Here is a 23,334-nt window from a genome sequence, read left to right as displayed (position 1 = left end):
ACCAAAATTCATTAATAAATGTACATTAAATCATTACAAAAATTCAAACCAAAAGGTATCTTGGTATTAAAATTTAATATCCACAGCGCCTCTGCTTTCAGGAATGCTTTCCTCCAATTTCCTCCACGTTTGGGTTTATTAACCCTTAAAAAGCGCATGCATCTGAAATCACTCAGATCTCCATCATGCTCTTGTAAAAAATGTTTGGCTGCACCTGAGGTATTAATTTTTTTCTTTCTGATATCGGCATTATGTTCTACCTCTCTATTTTTCAGCTTTCTGGTGGTGCACCCCTGATCTGTGAAAAAAAAGACCTGATCAAAAATAAATAACATTGTGTTCCATTAAATAATTGTAAAAATTGTTTTGTAGACTTGTATGGGTGCGTCTTGACCCGAGACATGCTGACAGTATTTTCTCAGTCCAATTAGAGCTGCATCATTGACTAACATTGGTCAGAGTGCACTGTAATGTTTTCTTGAATTGCACTCTGTATTAATTAATAAATAATAATAATAATAATAATAATAAACCAGTGTGAGCGAGCCTTTATACAGATTATTGTATTTTGGTCCTACACTGCTCTCTAGTGGTAAATGGTTACATTGCAGGGATTTTTTTAATATCCAAATGATTGTTTCTGAGGCCTCACTCACACGTGTTTATACACATACGTGAAAAAATGGTACTGGTTCTCATCAGTGTTTTGGATCAATGTGTCATCTGTGTGTCAGTTTTTAACATCATTGTTTTTCACTGACCCATAGACTTGTATTGCCACTTTTTATCTGTGATACCAGACAAAAACGGATATGTCTCCATGAGTTTTGCACAGACACACAGTCCCTAAAAAACAAGACTCGTGAATAACACCACAGGTTATGATGGGTGCTCACCATATCTGTGAAAAAAATGGATGGATTTTTCTCATAAGCAAAAAAGTGTTTTCGAACCAAGTGTGCCAGTTTTTCTTTCATAGTTTTATCAGCTGTTATCATGTGGGAAATAAAAATTATGATGGTTCCTCAAGCTTCTCCTATTAACTCCAATAACATCATATACTGGCTCCCTGACTATGACGCAGGCTCAGAAGCTGAGTCTGAGTTTCTGACGGCCTTCAACACACGTGGAACAGAGGCCTGCACCAGGTTGGCACCTAACCTGTTCAATTTTGCTGTAAATCTGTGACACTGGCAAAGGGTACACTTGTTCTAACCACTTATTGGTACTCCTGTAACACAATTTCATGGAGCCAATGGGTTGGCGTGACATCCAGGGGTCTGCTGAATTAAGATCACAGTTAGATCCACAAATATTTTGACAGTGATACAAGTTTTGGCATTTTAGCTATTTACTAAAACATATCCAAGGTACAGTTATATAACACTGCTCTGCAATCGGTATAACTAAGGCCGGGGCCACACGGGGCACTAGTGCGATCCTCGCATGACACTCGGCTCATGCTGGTAGGCAGCAGGAGCCGAGTGTCATGCGAGTGTCACTGCAACTGAGGTCCGATCATGCGATTGGACCTCAGCTGCGGGGGGGGCGTGCCAATGTGCACTGAGGAGGGGCAGGCCAACGCTGAGGAGGGGCGGGCCGGCACTGATTAGGGGAGGGAGGGATTTATCTCCCTCTGTCCTCCGTATCCGGCTATTGCCATTCTCGCCCTGCACTCGCGGTACACCAGTGTACCGTGAGTGCAGCAGTGCGATCTTTCTCTTTCCCCATAGACTTGAATGGGTGTGAGACAAAGAGTCTCGCATTACAGTTGCAGCATGCCGCGATTGTTTTCTAGGTCCGATTAGGGCCGAGAAAATAATCGCTAATGGGTGCTGGGACATAGGTTAATATTGGTCCGAGTGGAATGTGATGTTTTATCGCATTGCACTTGGTCCGATTTTCATGCCGTGTGTCTTAGGCCTAATAGGAAGACTGCTTAATAAGCAGTTAAAAACTATTAATGTCAGAATTTTATGGCTATATAAGCAGTGTGAGAATCGATGGCAGAATTCAGTTGTTCAACAGGCTTTAACTATGTTAAAAAGGGTTTGGTTGACTATGTCATCCAACACTCAAACATGGACATGCAGGAATGATCTTGACATATTCTGTTTTATTAATGGTTGTTTTATAAGACCCAAACAAAGGACAAATGTATGTGACTTTCTGTGTAAAAGTTATCATGCATTTGTTAGGGTTAAATTGGGTGACCAGGAAAAACCTTGGGCACCACATAAAGTGTGCAGTACATGTGCTGAAAATCTGACAGTGAAGTAAGGGTCAAAGAAAAAAATTCAGCTTTGGTGTTTCCAGTATAATAACCCTTTTCATAACTATTCCAGAGGATCCAAGACCAGAACCTTTCTCTCCTAACAAATACAATTTGCATAACTATTGTGCTCTTGGTTAGTCAAAGATATTACGCGCTATCACATCTTCAGAATTCCTTATTACCCCTTGATATTTGACTTTAAAACCTTAATCAAACATTTGTCATTTGTGAAAAAATTTGACTCACTACATTTTTTACTTCATATGTGGAATCAGCAACTTTGATTGTTTGGTTAAAATCAGCAAAAATATTTAAGTCAGTAAAATGTATTTTTAATTTTCAAATGTAGACCAGTGTGATCAATATGCAGATGTTCCGCTTTCATTTGAGGGTATCCACATCCTAATTGGAGTAAGGGTTTAATAATTACAGCTCTTTAGTATGTAGCTGCTTCTTCATCAAAGGAACCGAAAAAAATTGGACAATTTTCTCAAAAGCTCTATTATGGGCTGCATGGGGTACGGCCACAATTATCCAGCACAAATTAAGCAGGTAAAAGGTCTGGAGCTGATTCCAGGTATAGCAGGTGTTGTGGAAGCTGTTGCTGTGATACCACAACATGTGGTCAAAGGAGCTCTCAATGGAAGAGAAACAGCCCATCATTAGGCTGAAAAAAAAGAAGAAATCCATCAGGGAGATAGCAGTAATGTAGGGAGCGCACATCAATAGTTTGGTTAAATCTGCAAAGGATAGGAGGTACTGGTGAGCTTGGGGACTCAAAAAGTTCTGGCTGTCCATAAAACACAATTGTGGTGGATGATTGGAGAATCCTTTCCATGTTGAAGAAAAAACCAATCACAACATTCACCCAAGTTAAGAACACTGTCCAGGAAGTAGGTGTTTCAGTATCTAAGGCTATGTTCACACAGGGCTTTTCAGGTAAGTTTTTGCTGTGTTTTTAGCTGCAGATTTGCCTTGGTTTTATGTAAATCCATGCTAATAAAAAGCTGCTTTTTACAGTCCCAGCAAAGTCTATGAGATTTCTGAAAGTTCATGCACACACACAAACACCTGCAGATTTTTTCCTGACTGTTTTATTAAATACCTGTTTTTTGCTGCAGATTTCAAAGAATGAGCATGTCAATTCTTTGCAGCATTTTTGCAACGTTTTTTCATTGATACAACACATTTTGTAGAAAAAATGCACCAAAAACACAGATGACTTAAGGAAATTTCCTGCCACATGATCAGGTTTTGTTCAGGAAAAAAACTTACCAAAAAAGCCCTGTGTGAACATAGCCTAAAGACCACTTTACACTCTGCGATATCGGTACAGATATCGCTAGCGTGGGTCCCCTCCCCATCGGTTGTGCGACATGGGCAAATCGCTGCCCGTGGCGCACAACATCGCCGAGACCCGTCACACTACTTACCTGCCCTGCGACGTCGCTGTGACCGGCGAACCGCCTCCTTTCTAAGGGGGGTGGTTCGTTCAGCGTTACAGCGACGTCACAGCTGCGTCACTGATCCGCCGCCCAATAGAGGCGGAGGGGCGGAGATGAGCGGGACGTAACATCCCGCCCACCTCCTTCCTTTCGCATTGTGGGCGGGAGGCAGGTAAGGAGAGGTTCCTCGTTCCTGCGGTGTCACACATAGCGATGTGTGCTGCAGGAACGAGGACCAACTTCGTTACTGCTGCAGCAACGATATTAGAGAATGGACCCCCATGTCACCGATGAGCGATTTTGCAACGATGCAAAATCGGTCAAAGGTGTCACACGCAACGGCATCGCTAAAGCGACCGGATGTGCGTCACAAATTCCGTGCCCCCAACGAGTTCGCTTGAGCGATGTCGCAGCGTGTAAAGCGGCCTTAAGTCTACCATAAAGAGAAGACTTGAGAGCAAATACAGAGGGTTCACCACAAGGTGCAAACCATTAATCAGGATTAAGAATAAAAAGGCCAGATTAGACTTTGAAAAACAAAATTGTAAAGAAGCCGTCCAGTTCTGAAAAAGCATTCTTTGGACAGATGAAACTAAAGCGGGCTTTACACGCTACAATTTATCTAATGATGTGTCGGCGGGGTCACGTCTTAAGTGACGCACATCCAGCATCGTTAGTTACATTGTAGCGTGTGAAACCTCCGTGCGATTGCGATTAAACATTAAAACGTTGATCGCACGCACGTCGTTCAATTACTAAAATTTGAATGTCGGGTTGTTCAATGTTCCCATGGTAGCACACATCGCTGTGTGTGACACCCTGGGAACAATGAACAGATCTTACCTGCGTCCCACGGCTCCTGGCGGCAATGCGGAAGGAAGGAGGTGGGTGGGATGTTTACGTCCCGCTCATCTCCACCCCTCCGCTTCTATTGGCCAGCTGCCGTGTGACGTCGCTGTGACGCCGAACGTCCCTCCCACTCCAGGAAGTGGATGTTCGCCGCCCACATCAAAGTCGTATGGAAGGGTAAGTACGTGTGACGGGAAATAAATTAAACGTGCCGCACATACGATAGGGGTGGGTACGATCGCATACGATATCGTATGTGTAATCGTACCGTGGAAAGCAGCCTTAAGACCAATCTGTATCAGAATGATGGGAAAAAAGCCCAGAGAAAATATACAGCAGAATTTGACTGAAACTGCTTTTTAAAGGGACTCTGTCACCAGGTTTTTGCTACTTCACCTGAGAGCAGCTAGTATAGGCAAAGAGATTCTGAAATTAACCATGCTTTTCTTATATTACAGGGTGCAGTCATTCTGACTTTATCTCAGAATTGAGTGTAGCTGAGCTGGGAGCTGTCCCCGCCCACATAAGGCTCTCAATAGGGATTGTGCATTGACTGTGAGGTGTCAATCACAGCAGCGGGCGTGTCTGACTGGTCTGCAGATGCTGAGGAGTCACACTAAGGCCATGTGTTCACAGGAAATTGAACTTGCGGATTTATCTGCGGAAAATCCGTAGCTTTTCTGGATTTTCCAGATAAATCTGCAGGTTTCAGCATGTACAGACACTCCCCATGTTATCCTATGGGACATGGGGAGTGCTGTGTCCATGCTGCGGATACGTGCAGCTGCGGAACATGCTGCGGATGTCCCGCAGCCACACGTAATTGAATGTCAATTATTTCTGCAGAATTACCTGCGGAAATCTCGGCCCTCCACTATGGAGATAGAGGACGGGACTTCCACAGGTAAGTCACACAAATGCCCGCAGGTTTACCGCAGCTATTTCGCTGTACTACCGCAGCTAAAAATAGCTGCGGATTCCGGCGAGCAGCAGCGGGAAACCTGCGGATGTACCTACGGATATATCTGCAGGTACAAACTCCCGTGGTCACATAGCCTAATGTTAATCATAGAGCAATAATCATTTTAGATTGAGTAAACAATTGCTGGCACACAGATAAGAAAAACCAGATGTTTTTACTTTTTTAACTCTTGCAGCATGCTGTCCTTAGCTTACATTGCAAAATTCTGGCGACAAATCCCCTTTAAGGCTAAAGTAAAACCATAGCATTTTAGCTACAGTGTCTGCAACAAAATTTGTGAAATCTCATGTCAATTCTTCAGATGCAGACGATGAGCAGCATATTTGTATATTGGTTTGAAGCTGTCTACTCTTACTCATTTCTTTCCTTATATCTGCCCATTATTCATATCTGTGGCTGAATTTCATGTTCCGACCATGTCTCTAGACCAGCACCATCTTGCCTGGGGTGTTCGATAAAATGAGAAAGATATATGCATTGTGTAAATGAAAGCTATTGAAATTCAAAATAGTAGTTATTAGTGTATCTCTTGATATCCACAAACACCAGATCACTCTTATTATACTGTACATTTGTTCTGCTGTATGCTTTTCCTAAAAGCTCTGTTATTTTCTGCAGTCGCATATACAAAACAGTAAAGGCCGCTTTACACGCAACGACATCGCTAACGAGATGTCGTTGGGGTCACGGAATTCGTGACGCACATCCGGCCTCGTTAGCGACGTTGTTGCGTGTGACCCATACGAGCGACAGCTAATGATGCAAAATACTCACCAAATCGTTGATTGTTGACACGTCGTCCATTTCCCAAATATCGTTGCTCGTTCTGGAAGCAGGTTGTTCGTCGCTCCTGAGGCAGCACACATCGCTACGTGTGACACCCCGGGAACGATGAACAACACCGTACCTGCGTCCTCCAGTAACTAGGTGGGCGTGACTTTTATGCGGCTGCTCTCCGCCCCTCCACATCTATTGAACGCCTGCCGTGTGACGTCGCTGTGACGCTGCACGAACCATCCCCTTAGAAAAGAGGCTGTTTTCCGGCCACAGCGACGTCGTTAGGAAGGTAAGTATGTGTGATGGGTACTAGCGATTTTGTCCGCCACGAGCAGCGATTTGTCTGTGACGCACAAACGACGGGGGCGGGTGCGAACGCTAGCCACATCACTAGCGTTGTCGCAGCATGTCAAGCCCCCTTAAGAAACAAATAAGATGAGAAGAAGGTAAAAATAAAAAAAGCTTTTTTGAACTCTGTTTAGAGGAGAGAGTGTAGAAATAATAGCGTTAAAAGAGAATAAAAGGGAACGTCAACAAGTATTACTGCTACAATTTTTGTAATGCTTCTTTGCATTTCAAAGTACCGTATTTTTTGGATTATAAGACGCACTTTTCCTCACAAAAAGTTGGGAGGAAAATGAGGGGTGGGTCTTAAAATCCGAATATAGCTTTACCTGGGGGTCCTGTCAGTGCGGCGATCGGGTGGCCGGGTGCCTGTGGCTGCGTGCAAGCGGCCGGGTACCTGTGCTTGCGTGCGGGTGACAGCCAGGTACCTGTGCAGGCGGCAGTCGGGTGCCTGTGCCTCCGTGTGGGCGGCAGTCGGGTACCTGTGCCTCCGTGTTGGCGGCAGTTGGGTGCTCGTGCCTCCGTGCGAGCGGCAGACAGGTGCCTGTGCCTCCATGCGGGCGGCAGCCGGGTGTCTGTGCCTCCATGCGCGCGGCAGCTGGGTGCCTGTCGGTGCTATCTGCCTCTCTGTGCGGGCGGGCGGCTGTGCAGCAAGTTACCCTGTGTTACAGTGTGTCCGCGGTTCTGGTTCAAATGATAGCGCCGGGAGCGGGCGTGTGTGCAGATGAAGCTCTTGGATGAGAGCTCCATCTCCACATGCGCCGCTCCGGAAGTCAGCGCGTGCGCAGATAGAGCCCTTGGATGAGAGCTCCATCTGCGCATGCGCCGCTCCAGGCGCCATCATTTGAACCGGGACCGCGGACACTGGGACACTCACCGCACCGGCCTGCTGCACCACTCACCTGCCGCCGCCACCACGGACCCCGCGGCACCTGCCGCCACCACGGACCCCGCGGCACCTGCCACCACGGATGCAGCAGCCACTGACCCACCGCACCTGCCAGCATAACCTCTGCCTCCCGTGACCCCGCTTTGCCACCACTGCTGACCCCCTCAGGTAAGACAACACCGGAGAATAAGACGGACCCCATTTTTATTTTTTTACCTTTTTTATTTCTAAATTTGGGGTGCATCTTATAATCCGGTGTGTCTTATAAAGCGAAAAATATGGTAATCTATTAATTTTTTCATGTTAATAAGCCGCAAATACAAGGAGCGTGACCATGCACTTACAGCTCACTGTCCTCTTTCCAATTTTCATTGCCTTCCGCCATCCTTTGCTCCCTGATTGACAGGTTACTCTTTTTTGAGTAATGTGCCTCCCCTCTGGAAATCTCACACAGGCAAGAAAGTCAATTTTAAATTCCTGATGATGTGGCATATGATCACAAGATTTCTGTGGGGGGGATAGATAAGAGTAACCTGTCAATAAGGGAGAAAAGGATGGCGGCAGGCAGGAAAAACTGGACAAGGGCTGGCGAGCGATAAACAACTCATTTTAGGTGTGAAATTAGAAATATAGGCATTCCTGAGTTCAACTTTCGGATCACGGAGTTTAGACTCAGCCTTTCGATGGTTTTCTACAATAGCTAGAAAAGATATAAAATATACTTGTTTATTCAGACAATTCAGAATATTTACTGCAAAGCCTTCTAATCATTATATAATGTGCAACAAAAAATAATAATGTGCACACATAAACCTACGCTAAACAGTATTTATTCATTAATAACTGGACTATTACTAGCAATTTTAGAAACCAAGGATTTGACATTTTGAAAACTTTTCTGTAACTTCTTTTGTAAATTTCAGGTTAAAAATTGTCTAGGTGTGAAATTAGAAAGCTTTCATATCACGGAGTTTGGACACAGTGTTTGGATGTTTTGCTACCATAAAAAAATGTAATTATTTCTGAAGAATAATAAATTCATGAAACAATAGAGAGGTCATGGTGACTTTCACTTTGGCTTCTAAGCCAAAACTTTTTTATTACCACTATGATTCAATATCAGTAACAATCAACAGCCAAAACGATTGCATGGTAATAATCCAAAATCATTATAGACCATATATGATAGTCAATGGACATGCAAAAAGTGATGGACCCGGGAAAATTGCTGCACAAACATGAACACAAAAAAGAAAAAAGATGCGACTGAACACCCATATATTAATCAAGCGGTAAACTTTATTAAACAGGTGAACAGTGATGGCAAGTTGCACAAACAAACAAGAAGGGAGAACAGTTCCAGTTGGTAAACCCAATATGTGAATAGCAACAATGCTTAATTGAAAAGCACATGATGTGATAAAACCCAAAGTGTAAACCAACAATACACTCACATAGGAAAATATGTCAAACCAGCACAATAGTTGAAATTAGTTGCTAAATTGAAACATAATATGCTGGAAGCTCACCTATGCAAAACAAACAGGGTATACCGGAAGGAATGGCATCCACCCCAACGTCCGTTTCGACTAGAGAGCCTTCGTCAGGGGATTGACGAAGGCTCTCTAGCCGAAACAGACATTGGGATGGACACCATTCCTGCTGGTATACCCTGTTTGTTTTGCATAAGTGAGCTTCCAGCATATTATGCTTCAGTTTGGCAACTAATTTCAACTATTCTGCTGGTTTGACATTACTTCCTATGTGAGTGTATTGTTGGTTTACACTTTGGGGTTTATCACATCATGTGCTTTTCAATTAAGCATTGTTGTTATTCACATATTGGGTTTACCATCTAAAATTGTGCCCCCTTCTTGTTTGTTTGTGCAACTTGCCATCACTGTTTACCTGTTTAATAAAGTTTACCACTTGATTAATATATAGGTGTTCAGTCGCATCTTTTCTCTATTTGTTCCCACTATAATTCAAGCAATATTCACCGCAAAGCCTTCTGATCTTTATAGAATATATAAAAGTGATTAATAAATGTGCACACAAAAAACATCTGTTAAATCAAATGTTTCTACTAATTTGTGTGAAATTATCAGTGAATCAAAGGATTTCATATTCTCTGTAATGTGAACTGGGTTTTACAAAGTTCTCGTTATAAGGTTCAGAAATTCTAAGTGTGTATATTTTTTTAAATCCTCAGCATGCTCTTTCTGCGGCAGATTTGCTATGAATTTTTTATGCCTTTTACCCTTGACTTTGCAATTTTATCATGGAAGTGTTTATAAAAAATATGTATAATCAGATGTGCACATCTAACGCAACACTGTTTCTTCCCCATATTACACCCTTGGATAAGGTATTTTTGTTTTTAATATATTTTTATTTTATTTCTAACAGCAGGTCCTTTCAATGTGGACGTAAATAGGACTTTGTCTCTTTCGGATATAATGTCAGAAAATTCACTTTTGCAAGAAGGAGGAAGAGGAAAGCCTCAGTTCTGCAAAGCACAACAGAAAATTGCCATAATCATTCCTTTTCGAGATCGAGAACCACATCTTACAATCTGGTTGCATTATATGCTCCCATTACTTCAAAAGCAGCAAGGAGATTTTGGAATATATGTTGTGGAGCAGGTAATATTATTTACTGTTCTTACTAAAATTGAAAGTCTAATAATTTTATTGCTCTTTTGCTTACGTCGTGCGCCTTAGGCTAATTGTAAAGAATAAAGTGGAGACTCTTGTGTATGTTTTATATATATATATCTATCTATCTATCTATCTATCTATCTATATATATATATATATATATATATATATATATATATATACATACAGTACAGACCAAATGTTTGGACACACCTCCTCATTCAAAGAGTTTTCTCTATTTTCATGACTCTAAAAATTGTAGATTCACATGGAAGGCATCAAAACAATGAATTAAAACATGTGAAATGAAATACTTAACAAAAAAGTGTGAAACAACTGAAAATATGTCTTATATTCTAGGCTCTTCAAAGTAGCCACCTTTTGCTTTGATTACTGCTTTGCACACTTTTGGCATTCTCTTGATGAGCTTCAAGAGGTAGTCACCAGAAATGGTTTCCAACAGTCTTGAAGGAGTTCCCAGAGATGCTTAGCACTTGTTGGCCCTTTTGCCTTCACTCTGCGGTCCAGCTCACCCCAAACCATCTTGATTGGGTTCAAGTCTGGTGATTGTGGAGGCTAGATCATCTGGTGCAGTACCCCATCACTCTCCTTCTTAGTCAAATAGCCCTTACACAGCCTAGAGGTGTGTTTGGGGTCATTGTCCTGTTGAAAAATAAATAATGGTCCAACTAAACGCAAACCGGATGGAATAGCACGCCGCTGCAAGATGCTGTGGTTGCCATGCTGGTTCAATATGCTTTCAATTTTGAATAAATCCCCAACAGTGTCACCAGCAAAGCAACCCCACACCATCACACCTCCTCCTCCATGCTTCACGGTGGGAACTAGGCATGTAAAGTCCATCCGTTCATCTTTTCTGCATCGCACAAAGATACGGTGGTTGGATCCAAAGATCTCAAATTTGGACTCATCAGACCAAAGCACAGATTTCCACTGATCTAATGTCTATTCCTTGTGTTCTTTAGCCCAAACAAGTCTCTTCTCCTTGTTGCCTGTCCTTAGCAGTGGTTTTCTAGCAACTATTTTACCATGAAGGCCTGCTGCACAAAGTCTCCTCTTAATAGTTGTTCTAGAGATGTGTCTGCTGCTAGAACTCTGTGTGGCATTGACCTGTTCTCTAATCTGAGCTGCTGTTAACCTGCGATTTCTGTGGCTGGTGACTCGGATAAACATATCCTCCGCAACAGAGGTGACTCTTGGTCTTCTTTTCCTGGGGCAGTCCTCATGTGAGCTATGTGAATTTCTTTGTAGCGTTTGATGGTTTTTGCCACTGCACTTGGGGACACGTTCAAAGTTTTCCCAATTTTTCGGATTGACTGACCTTCATTTCTTAAAGTAATGATGGCCACTCGTTTTTCTTTACTTGGTTGCTTTTTTTCTTGCCATAATACAAATTCTAACAGTCTATTCAGTAGGACTATCAGCTGTGTATCCACCAGACTTCTGCACAACACAACTGATGGTCCCAACCAAATTTATAAGACAAGAAATCCCACTTATTAAGCCTGACAGGGCACACCTGTGAAGTGAAAACCATTTCCAGTGACTACCTCTTGAAGCTAATGAAGAGAATGCCAAGAGTGTGCAAAGCAGTAATCAAAGCAAAAGGTGGCTACTTTGAAGAACCTAGAATATAAGACATATTTTCAGTTGTTTCATTCCACTTGATAACTTCTCTGATGTCTGTGATCAGCACAGGCAGACTTGGGCATTGAGTAAAAGATTGGTAGTATATAGGTAGTCTAGCAAGAGTTAAGGGTACTTTACACGCTGCGACATCTCTAGCGATCTCATTAGCAATGTGAAATTCTAGAGCGGAAGTGCGATATTTTTTTAGATCGCACTTAGGTCATTTTACGCATGTGCGATCTCGAACTTCATATCGCTACTGAGATCGCTAGCGATGTCGCAGCGTGTAAAGTACCCTTAAATCTGGTCTGCTTGTGAATCATCTTTGATCACATGTTGTGGGGAAGCCAATCACATCTGCTCCCCTCCTATTTATGCTGGTAGGACATTTCTCTCAGTCCCAGCTATAATTTATCTTAGCAGGTCTGGTGAGATGTTGTGATCTAGACTAACTGGTGGTTGTAGTACTTGCTGCTGTGTGATTGTGGAGTTAGGAGTTAGTCCTAGTTGTCTTATTGTAGCTACCTTCCTGCTTTTGTTTTTCTTGTGAGTCTCTCTTTGTTGGTTCCTGTGTGTTTGCAATGTGTCAGAGTTTTGGTTTTCCCCTGTCTGTCTTTATCTGTTTCCTTCTTTCCTGCCACTTCCTTCCCTGGGGGTGAGGGAAATTAGATTAGTTCTGGTCAGGAGCATAGCCAGGCATGGGACTCCACCATTAGGGGTAACCCTGAGGATAGGGAGAGCCTAGGGACCCCTAGCATGAGGAACAGAATAGGAGCCCCTGTCCCTCACTTTCCTACAGTCACATCATGATGACTCGCCCACCCCAGGGCTATGGGACACCCGGTGCCGGGCCGGACTAGTCCGGGGGTCGTCAGTGGTGGCTGGGCCCGACTCCGTACCCTGGTGGGGTCAATTAAGATGGCTTCAGTGGGGGTGATTGTTAAAGTTTATAATTTTCATGACGCCACCTGTGGTTTGCGGCTATTAAGCCGCCGCTGCTGTATGAGGCCTCCAGGGTGATGGAACGGCAGGAATGGTGGTACTGCTCCCCACAGGTGGAGCGGTGCCCCGGGGCAACAGTTGGTGCTTGTAAGTGTCTATGGTGATGTTGGTGTGAATGATATGGTGCAGGGCCGACAGGCAGTGAAAGAAACAGTCACAAACAGTAGTCTCTTTACCTTCTCCTCTTTTACTTTGAGAACAGTCCAGTCCTGGGAGACCGTTACAGGTGGTAGAGGGCTCCAGCTGGCCTGGAAGTAACTGAGGTATCTTTTTGGCCAGATGAGTATGAGGCCTACTCCTGTTCTTTCTTTGCTGTTATAGGACCCTGCACTCTGGATTAGCAATGGCCCTCTTGCTGCTGGGACCGATGATACGACCCTCTCCCTGTGTGGTAGGCTGCACAGGCCCTCTCTGGTTCTTCTCTGCTGGAGTCCACACCGGGCCCTGGTGATGCAGCTGTACCTTCAGGTTGTTTATGGGCCAGGTGCTTGCAGCTCTCCTGCCCTTCGGATTCAGCTACCAGGGAATATTTTAGGCCCTGGTGGCCACAGACTCCGATGTCCAAGTTTTCTTCTTTGCCTCTCTGCAGCTCTGGCCTCCCTGGACTGAGCTAACCAGCTCCAGCCCCAGTTCACAAGACTGCACACTCTGCGTCTGCTCTCTCTGCTCTCTCCTCACAGACTGAACACTAACTCCTCCCTCAGGTCAGGTTCAGGTTCAGAGCTCCCCTTGCTGGCCTCAGGGAGAAACTGCGTTGGATGTTGAACTTACTGGCCAATGATTCCCCTAATTACCTCCAGGCTCAGCATTAACCCTTTGGAGGGGCAATGCTGTTGTGGCGACCAGGTCCTGGGGCGCCATACTCCCCCTTAGTTAAACTCAGTACTCCCGGACTGAAGAAACAAAAACAAGACATAACATGTTAGAACATTTCATCCCATTATGGGAGGCACATTTTCTTAAACGTTACAAACTTAAACAATACTATAAGAGTCCAGTGTGGCTCCCTGCCGGGTGTCCATTACACTGCTCCATGGGGACCCGCTGCGATAAAACCCCCAACGTAGGCTCTGGGCATGCGTCAGAGCATTGAGGACCCCACTCCATGCACGCCGGATGGGTTTTTCTTCAAGGGTGAAGAGCACAGAGGTGCAACCTATAAGCAATTGAAGTTTTGGCCACTCATAGTCCAGTGACCCAGTTGTCCATATACTTAATCATTTAAATAAAAAGCATTTTATACACAACATTACAGACATTTTAAATAACTATATACATTCTAATAGGTACTTTTTCTTTTTACTCTCTATACCTTGGAGGGGGCTGTCCCCGAGTGCTGCGTTGGGACCTGCGTAGCTCTGGTGTTTGTCCCTGACTACTTGGTGTATGCACTACCTCAGTGCTACTGGTAGGCCTAACCCTGATAGGTATGCGTGATGGTTGCCTACGTGGTCTGAGATTCGCCAAGGGTACGACAGATTCACCACTGGCAGGGGGTTGATTCTCCTGTTCCACTGCTGGCGTGTCATCTTGTGTTGGGATGGACAGTTCCTTAGGTGGATCTGGAACCTCTTCTGTTTCTGGCTCGACCAATTGTGGGAACGTCAAGACTGGTACCACTATAGCATTATTTATTCGGGTCCAAGTTTTGGCGAATTTTCCAAGTATTGTTTGGATCATCTCTTCCTCTTTTTCTTGAATTTGGGGACTTTCTTGTACTTCCTCTACTTCCTTTTGGATTTTGCACCGTTCAGGGCACGCTTTCAGGCGGTCTCTAGAAACTGCTTGATAGGTCTTGCCTTCATCTTTGCTTATGAGACATACTTTACTATTTTCAAAGTTGGAGGGAATAATGGTGTAGGGTTCATTCTCCAACTGATCATCTAATTTATGCGCTCTCCGCTTTTTCTTGAGGACCTGTTCTCCAGGTGCTAAGGGAGTTGCTGGGGCTGTTTGATTGTAGTTCTTTTGTTGTCTCATTCTTGCTTGGGACAGGCTCTTTTCTACGCATTCCTGAACTTTGCGGTACTGCTGTTGTCGCTCTGTATCCCAATCCTCTATCTCTTGGACCGCTTCAGGTGACACAGTTCCCATCTCAAAGTCTATAGGTAACTTGCCAGGTCTTGCTCGCATCAAGTAAGCAGGGCTGCAGTTGGTCGAGTTTACTGGGATATTATTGTACAAGTCCACTAGATCTGGTAACTTCTCTGGCCATTGGTTTCTTTCTTCTAGAGGTAGAGTCTTGAGCATATCAATAACCACATGGTTCATCTTCTCGCACAATCCATTGGTTTGGGGGTGGTACGGTGTTGTTCTGATTTTCTTACAGCCGTACATGTTACAGAACTCTTGAAACACTTCTGCCTCGAATGCAGGACCTTGATCAGTCAGTACCCTTTCAGGATAACCGTGAGGTCGACAAAAGTATGACTGAAATGCTCTAGCTGCTGGTCTGGCTGTCTGGTCTTTTACAGGCACTACTACCAGGAAACGAGAGTAATGGTCCACAATGGTGAGGGCGTAAACATAGCCTGACCGGCTTGGTGTTAACTTCACGTGGTCTAGGGCCACCAACTCTAGGGGCTGCTTCGTGACAATTGGCTGTAGGGGAGACCTCTGGCTGGCATCATCCTTCCGCCTCAGGTTACACGGACCACAGTCTCGGCACCACTTCTCGACTTCCTTTCTCATGTGCACCCAGTAGAACTGATCGCGGACTAGGGTCTCCAACTTCTTCCACCCGAAGTGTCCGGCTTTATCATGGTAAGCTGCTAGGACCAATGGAGCATCCCTCTGTGGGACCACTATCTGCCAGACGAGTTCATTCGTTCGCCAGTTGACATATCTCTTGCATAGCTTGCCTTGGTAGGTGAACAGTCGTCCCCTCTCCTTCCGCAGCTGCTGGGCTTCTTGTGGAGCATCTGGACCGAGATGGGTCTCAGCTTGTGCTAGCTTTTCTTTGACCAATCGCACGGCCGGGTCACCGTTCTGTGTCTCTTCCCAATTATGGTGGAGTAATGGGTTGACCGAGACCTCGTGCTGGCTCGAGCGCTTCACTCCTACAGCATGCTCACACTGGGAAACACCTTGGTGATGGAAAGCCGGTAACTCTATCTCTTCGAGTTCATCCAGGTCTTCTCCAGACTCGGGTAAGTGAGGCATTCTGGACAACGCATCAGCATTGTTATTCTTCTTGCCAGCCCGGTACTTGATAGTAAAGTCAAAGTTAGACAGCCGGGCCATCCATCACTGGTCCAACGCACCTAGCTTGGCTGTTGCCAGATGTGTCAACGGATTGTTGTCCGTGAAGATGGTGAACTTGGCCGATGCCAGATAGTGCTTGAAGCGTTCAGTCACTGCCCAAACAATAGTGAGGAACTCCAGCTTGAAGGAACTGTAGTTTTCTGGATTCCTTTCTGTGGGACGAAGCTTCCTACTGGCGTAAGCTATCACCTTCTCTCTGCCTCCCTGCACCTGGGACAGAACTGCTCCCAGTCCCACGTTGCTGGCGTCTCTATACAGTACAAATGGCTGGCTGTAGTCAGGGTAGGCCAGAATTTCTTCTCCCGTGAGAGCCCCTTTCAGCCGGACAAAAGATGTTTCTATTTGGCTGTTCCATTCAAATGGAGGGCTTTGTTTCTTAGCCTTCTTTGGCTGGCCCACCAGGAGATCTTAAAGAGGCGCTGCTATCTTTGTGAAACCATCAATGAACCTTCGGTAGTAGCCCACCAGCCCAAGGAACTGCCGCACCTCCTTTACCGTGGTGGGTCTTGGCCAGTCCTTGATTACTGTGACTTTCTCCGGATCAGGTGCCACACCTTCTGCGCTGACCACATGACCCAGGTACTGTACCTTTGGCTTCAAGAGGTGACATTTGGACGGCTTTATCTTCAGGCCATACTCCGACAAGGACTCAAACACTTCTGCTAAGTGCCTCAGGTGGTCTTCGTAGGTCTTGGAGTAGACTATGACGTCATCCAGGTACAATAGCACGGTTTCAAAGTTGTAATGGCCCAAGCAGCACTCCATCAATCTCTGAAATGTCCCTGGGGTGTTGCAGAGCCCGAACGGCATACAATTGAACTCGCAGAAACCCATTGGTGTCGTGAATGCAGTCTTCTCCTTGTCCGCCTCTGCCAATACGCACTGGTGAGATCCAGGGTGGAGAAATAATTAGCTGATTTTAAGGCTGTTAATGACTCTTCTATTCTGGGTAGTGGATAAGCATCTTTATGTGTAATGCGGTTAATTTGTCTGTAATCTACGCACATTCTCATTGTACCATCTTTTTTTTTACGAGCACTAGTGGAGCTGCCCAGGGGCTACAACTATCTCTGATAACCCCAGCCTCCTTCATTTCCCGTAACATTTCTTTGGCACGCTGATACTGTGCTGGGGGTACTTGGCGGTATCTCTCTTTAATGGGATGATGGTCACCAGTGGGGATTTGATGTTTAACCCCTTTTACCTGCCCAAAATCTAGGGGGTGTTTGCTGAAGACCCACTCGTATTCCTGTACCACCCGGTAAACCCCATGCTTTTGGTGTGAGGGGGTGGAGTCGGTGCCCACATGTAATTTTTGGCACCAGTCCTCCAGCTGTCCCTTGGAGCCATTGTCTTCCGCCTGGTCGGACGGGATCAAGGGTTCCACTGCTTTGATGGTATTGTTACTAACAGTGTACAGTTTTGCTACAGTGGCGTACCGGGGCAATCTGGCTTCCTCCTCCCCACAATTCAGGACACGGACGGGCACTCTTCCCTTGCGGACGTCTGCTACCCCTCTGGCTATCAAGACTCCAGGCCTGCTGTCTGAATACACCGGTTCTACCAAGGCCGGGTAATCCTGACCCTTGAGGCCTATTGCTGCCCGACACCATATCAACATTTCACTTCTTGGGGGTATTGCAATGGGGAGGGGGTCACTTACCCTCACACTGCCAATTTCTCCTCCGGCCAGCTCTACCTGCTGCCTCCTCATCAGTGCTCTGATTTCCCTCTGTAGGGCACGCTGCTGCCCGGAGCTGGCAGTTTCAGACGCCTGCTGCAACAAAATTATCACTTCGGCAAGACAATTTTCCATCACAAATGTCTGAATTAGCCAAATATCTTTTGTACAGTTTATAAGGGATGGTTGTTACCTGGGACCCCGTATCCAGGAGGGCATTCAAAGGGATCCCATCCAGCACAATAGGAAGGACCGGTCGTCCTCCCACATACTTGCTGCGACTGGGAGTTGAGCCAGGCTTCCTTACACCTGGGGGTTGGCTCCTGGCCCCAGATTCGGCCCATTTAAAGGACAGTGTCTTGCAAGGTGGCCCGCCTGGCTGCAGCGGCGGCAGATCGGTTGTCCAGTTGAATCATACCGGTCTGTGTCTTTTCCTCGGGTTGGCGGAATCCTCCTTTGCCGCATCCACGGGACGTCATCTGGACTGAGCAGCTCTGGCCTCCCTGGACTGAGCTAACCAGCTCCAGCCCCAGTTCACCAGACTGCACACTCTGCGTCTGCTCTCTCTGCTCTCCTCACAGACTGAACACTAACTCCTCCCTCAGGTCAGACTTGAGGAATGCTCCCTGGAACTCCAGGTTCAGAGCTCCCCCTGCTGGCCTGAGGGAGAAACTGCGTTGGATGTTGAACTTACTGGCCAATGATTCCCCCAATTACCTCCAGGCTCAGCATTAACCCTTTGGAGGGGCAATGCTGTTGTGGCGACCAGGTCCTGGGGCGCCACAATGACACTTTGGCTGGCTTTGCCAAGCAGGTAAAGCCTCAGCCCATTCACCATGGACGATAATCTGTCATATTCTCATGGTAACGACTAATCGTTTACAACAATTGTGTAATGAACATTTGTTGAGTGACTGAACAATGTGACCAAAATCACTCGTTCATCATCCATGAAATTGTTTAGGTGAATGAGAAAATTCTAGATCAATTTAAAAAATTGTGTAATGTTATTGGAGATTGTTTGCTTGTTCAACAATTTGATCCACAGGAGTTTCGAATTCAAGCCCTCAATAATTCAGAAGTAGTTGGAGCATTGCAACGAGTCCATATTTATTAGTGAAAAATAAGTTTGCTTCACTAATTTGATTAAATAATCTTTTAAGGGTATCAACGGAAATGCTTTATGAATTAATGGATTAAAGATATCTATTATCACTTGAGATTTAATGTTGAGCTCACTTACAACAAAAAACCAGTGTGAAAAGAGTGCATGATGTTCGAGGTTATGATGTAACAATCACCACTCAACCATCTCATTCACAATTCTCATCCTATATAACCGCTTGTCTAACACTGTTTGCTAGTCGTGACTTACGATCGCATTGCTCATCATTAAAACAATTATCTGCCCATGTAAATGAATCCTTAAACCCCAATTCATCAAAGGAATTTCATCAAAATTATCTTGTAAAGTGCTTTGAAAAGTTGCAAAATGTGGGTGCAACTTTGGGTTGCTCAAACATGTTGTGATTTTTGACACTTTTGACCATTTTCTGCCAGCTATGCCAAAATGAGTGGGGATGGCAGGAGCAGGGACATGATGGAGGCACATCGAGGCGTGATGCCTCGGCTACTCTAATTCATGCTGAGTTGTGACATCCACGCGTGGTTTAAGATTCTTGATGTGGCACACACCACTCATCAGATGATCCACATCCTTGAAGTGGTGGGCACCTCTTCATGAATCAAGAATTCTTGACTCTAACATGTTCCCTCATCAAGACTGGTGAGAAAATCTACAGCATCATTTTTGGTTGTGTGAACCACAATTGTAAATTCCGTAAAATTATAGTTACAGTAAGCAAAAAAATTACATTGCATATTATATTGAATAATTAGAGGAACTAATTGGCATGGAGAGAATAAATGGGAAATGTAAAAAAAATATATGGTGAGAAAAATAGAAAGCTTTTATAATCAGGCGTTGGTTAATCAGAGATATAGACCAGATATAACGTTTGTATTATATCTATCTACACAAACATGAGCTGACACAGATAGAAAAGGACTCCTGTGCTAGTGTAGTGTGATGCCCTGGAAAAACCAAGTAGTCACAGATGACTGTACCCCCCACCAAGGGTACAGGAATCGCCTCCTCCTTGGTAATTAACACAACTTCCACACACGGGAACACCAGCCAAAAAGCCTAGTCGCCCCCCCTATAACAGCCGGGACACACCAGTGGATGGGACCAGGTGGATGGGAACACCCACCTAGGGGTTTTGAGGTGACAAGGGGAGGGAACCAGTCAGTTTTGAGTCCATTTTGAGTTCAGTTTGGAGTTGGAGTGGAGCTGAAGTGCAGCGTGGTCAGGGTTGGAGCCCTTGGACCACGGGATAGCCGACTAGGTGGCAGACGGCAGAGTAGGGCCACAGGCGATGGAGATCCGGTTGCGGGAGACCTGAAGTGGACTGGGGCAGGGTTGTAGCCCGCCGGTACCGACAACGGGAATCCGGTCTGGAGGCCGTGCACAGGAGGGGTACCTGGACCCTAGGATGAGGCAAGCTTCAAGCCCCTTGTTAATTGACCAGCTGGACAAGGTTTCAGGCCTTGTTTCCAGAGGGAGAAGCCCAGAGAGAGCAAAATGGCAGCCCAACGCGGGGGATAGGGTGTCCGCCAAGAACCCATTAAAATTCCACGGGTCAGATTTTGCGGGCACGGCTTCCCCTGATACAAAACTGCAGGGGAGCAGATTTCTCCCGTTCCAAGCAGGTTAAATCAACACACAGCAAGACACGAGTGCAGGAGGAAGGGTCCCTACCTTGCTAACCCGTGTGCGGGACCAGCACACCTCTCCAACGGCAACCGGCATCCGGCCTTGGTTTACAGTACAGACTCTGTGTGGATTATTCCTAATCGTGAGTACACCGGTGTCATCCGGTCCAACCTGCCGACGGCGCCCTACACCCGCTTCCCACCTACACCTGGGCCCCGGGACCACACCTCCCCTACCCGTGGAGGGGACACCAACTTGCTGCCCAGCACCATTGGTCCCGGGCGCTTACACAAGAGGCAGCGGCGGTGCCACCATCCCATCACCGCAACCCACAGGTGGCGTCACAGACAAAAACGATCTCCCTTGTAAATACCCCCCTTTTCACTGTTGCGAGGACGGGCGGTTGCACGAGCCCTGGGTCCGGTCACCACTCAAGCCCCAGACACGATCCGGACCTGAGCGCCCCCGAGCAGCCCCTCTGCCGCGGCGCGGCACCCGTCCGCGACAGTAGCGCCCCTGAAGCTTCAGTCGCCACAGGGTACTGCACCTCACTTAAGGTGCAGTACTCATCCTGGAGCCAGAGGAGGTCGGTACCGGTTCCACCACACACAAACTCAAACACACAAATAGGTTGCCCTCCCCAATGGGGACCGGGCTAGGGTTGGGTCTTAAAGTAGTCACCAAACATGGGGGCTGCCACACACTAGTGACAGGGAAACGGTGGAAGGAGCAGCCACCAGGGGGAATTAGGAGCCAACACAACAGTTAGAGAGTTCTCTAGCAGGAGAGGAAGGAGGCAGACGGGTTTTACCGGTGGTTCTGATGGGACGCAGGAGCCAATATGGTCTCCGAGGGGAGAGCTTCCTTGCTCCCTCGGGGTCGGCGCGGAGCAGGGTACAGATTCCTAGGGTGGAACAGACTTCAAGATGTACCACCAAAATCTTAAAATCTGCACGACAGGGGGATTGTATGTCCCTTTGTCCACCACAGTTCTTGGAGCACAGTGCTACATAGGGTCAGGAGTCGTGATCTAAGTCAGGCCCCACCACGGACCCGCGGCACCTGCATACGGGACGAGAGCTAATCTTTCAAGAACCGGGGTCCCCAAGTAGCTTCAGGGTATGGGGATCCACCTCCAAAGGCGCAAGGAGGAAGGGCTCACTTTCCACTGTACCGGTTCTGACGTCCAACGGACCTGGGATCGACTGGGGCCCAACACGACGGTGACCGGTACTCCGGGAGTAGAAAATTGGGACTGTGAGTAAAGAAACCTTGAAACCACAGAGACTGCGTCCGTCTGTCCTTGCTGTCACCCCGCGCTTCGGCGCCAACGGCCACTATCCCACTCATTATCCTCCCCGGGGCCCCCTTCCATTTGTGGGGAGCAGAAACATCTTAACTGCTATAACCATCCACCCCGGAGGACAGCGACAGCAGCGGCGGCTAATCCCTGACCGTGTACATAGGTGGCGTCACCAGACAAACTATCCAGTTCATCTCTTCTACCATCATCATCCTCCCGTTCTTATTTCACACCTCGGGGCCACAAAGCTGGGCAGGGCCACCTGTGACATCCCCAGACCCGACATCACCAGGCCTGGCGACGAGTAACAAGTTTAACCCCTTGCCTCGTGGGTGCTACACTATAACAGTATATGGGCTCTTTGCAGTCCAATAGCTCTTCATGGTGTCAATATGTGTAGTCTTCAAGATGAAAATGGGTTGGGCTCCCTTACCTCTTGAGCCCCTGTGTGACTGTACAATTTACACCAACAATATTTCCACCCCTGTAGACAATGGTGTCAGATGGAAACCTTAGGGGGAACCTTTGGGCAATTTAGGGCACATTTACACGAGTTGACCGCTACTTGCAAGCTGATCAGCAGTCAGATAATGGCCTGTTTAGACATGTCATCAAATGTTGAATGTACACAGACTGATCATTCTGTATGCATAGAACATCATGTTATTGTTAGTACATCATCTGTTTACACAGGTCATTGTGCTGTCGAGAAGAATGATTTTTAAACCAATATAAAAATCATTTCAGCTAATGAATGAGCATTTGGCTTATTTGTTGGGTGCTTGCCAGCTTGTTTAAATGGGCGACTAAATGGAAACATCCTTATTTTTCTGCCCAATTCAATTGGCCAATAACTCTTATGCGGGCGTCACACGAGACGATCTATCATGCGATATGTCGTCGCGGTCACGGTTTTCGTGACGCACATCCTGCATCGTTTACGACGTTGTCCCGTGTGACACCTACGAGCGACGCAGAACGTTCGCAAATCGTGTATCGTTGACACCTCGCTCATTTTTAAAAAATCGTTTATTTTTTTTGCACCGTTTGTTCATCGTACCCGCTACTGCTGTCGCTGTCCTCCGGGGTGGATGGTTATAGCAGCTAAGATGTTTCTGCTCCCCACAAATGGAAGGGGGCCCCGGGGAGGATAATGAGTGGGATAGTGGCACACATCGCTCTGTGTAACACAGCTTACCTGCGTCCCGCGGCTCCCGCCGGCTATGCGAAAGGAAGGAGGTGGGTGAGATGTTTACGTCCCGCTCATCTCCGCCCCTCCGCTTCAATTGGCCGGCCGCTGTGTGACGTCGCTGTGACGCCGAACGTCCCACCCCCTTCAGGAAGTGGATGTTTGCCGCCCACAGCGACGTCGCTCATTAGGTAAGTGCGTGTGACGGCGGTTTAACGACTTTTTGTGCCACGGGCAACTAATGGCC

General features: G+C 46.3%; 1 protein-coding gene across 2 annotated transcripts in view; it reads left to right on the top strand.

Moving 5' to 3' along the window:
* LOC142314855 (beta-1,4-galactosyltransferase 1-like) overlaps positions 1 to 23,334 on the top strand; it is a 230,286-nt gene that overhangs the window by 181,363 nt on the left and 25,589 nt on the right. For both annotated transcript variants that reach the window (XM_075352502.1, XM_075352501.1), the window contains one exon: positions 9,972 to 10,207. In XM_075352502.1, coding sequence (XP_075208617.1) covers positions 9,972 to 10,207 — 236 coding nt within the window. The remainder of the gene's footprint in view (positions 1 to 9,971; positions 10,208 to 23,334) is intronic.

Source organism: Anomaloglossus baeobatrachus, chromosome 1 (assembly GCF_048569485.1).
Source record: "Anomaloglossus baeobatrachus isolate aAnoBae1 chromosome 1, aAnoBae1.hap1, whole genome shotgun sequence".
In the NCBI taxonomy this organism is placed as follows: Eukaryota; Metazoa; Chordata; class Amphibia; order Anura; family Aromobatidae; genus Anomaloglossus; species Anomaloglossus baeobatrachus.
Note: the sequence above shows the minus strand (reverse complement) of the source record. Positions and strands in the feature narration are given on the sequence as shown.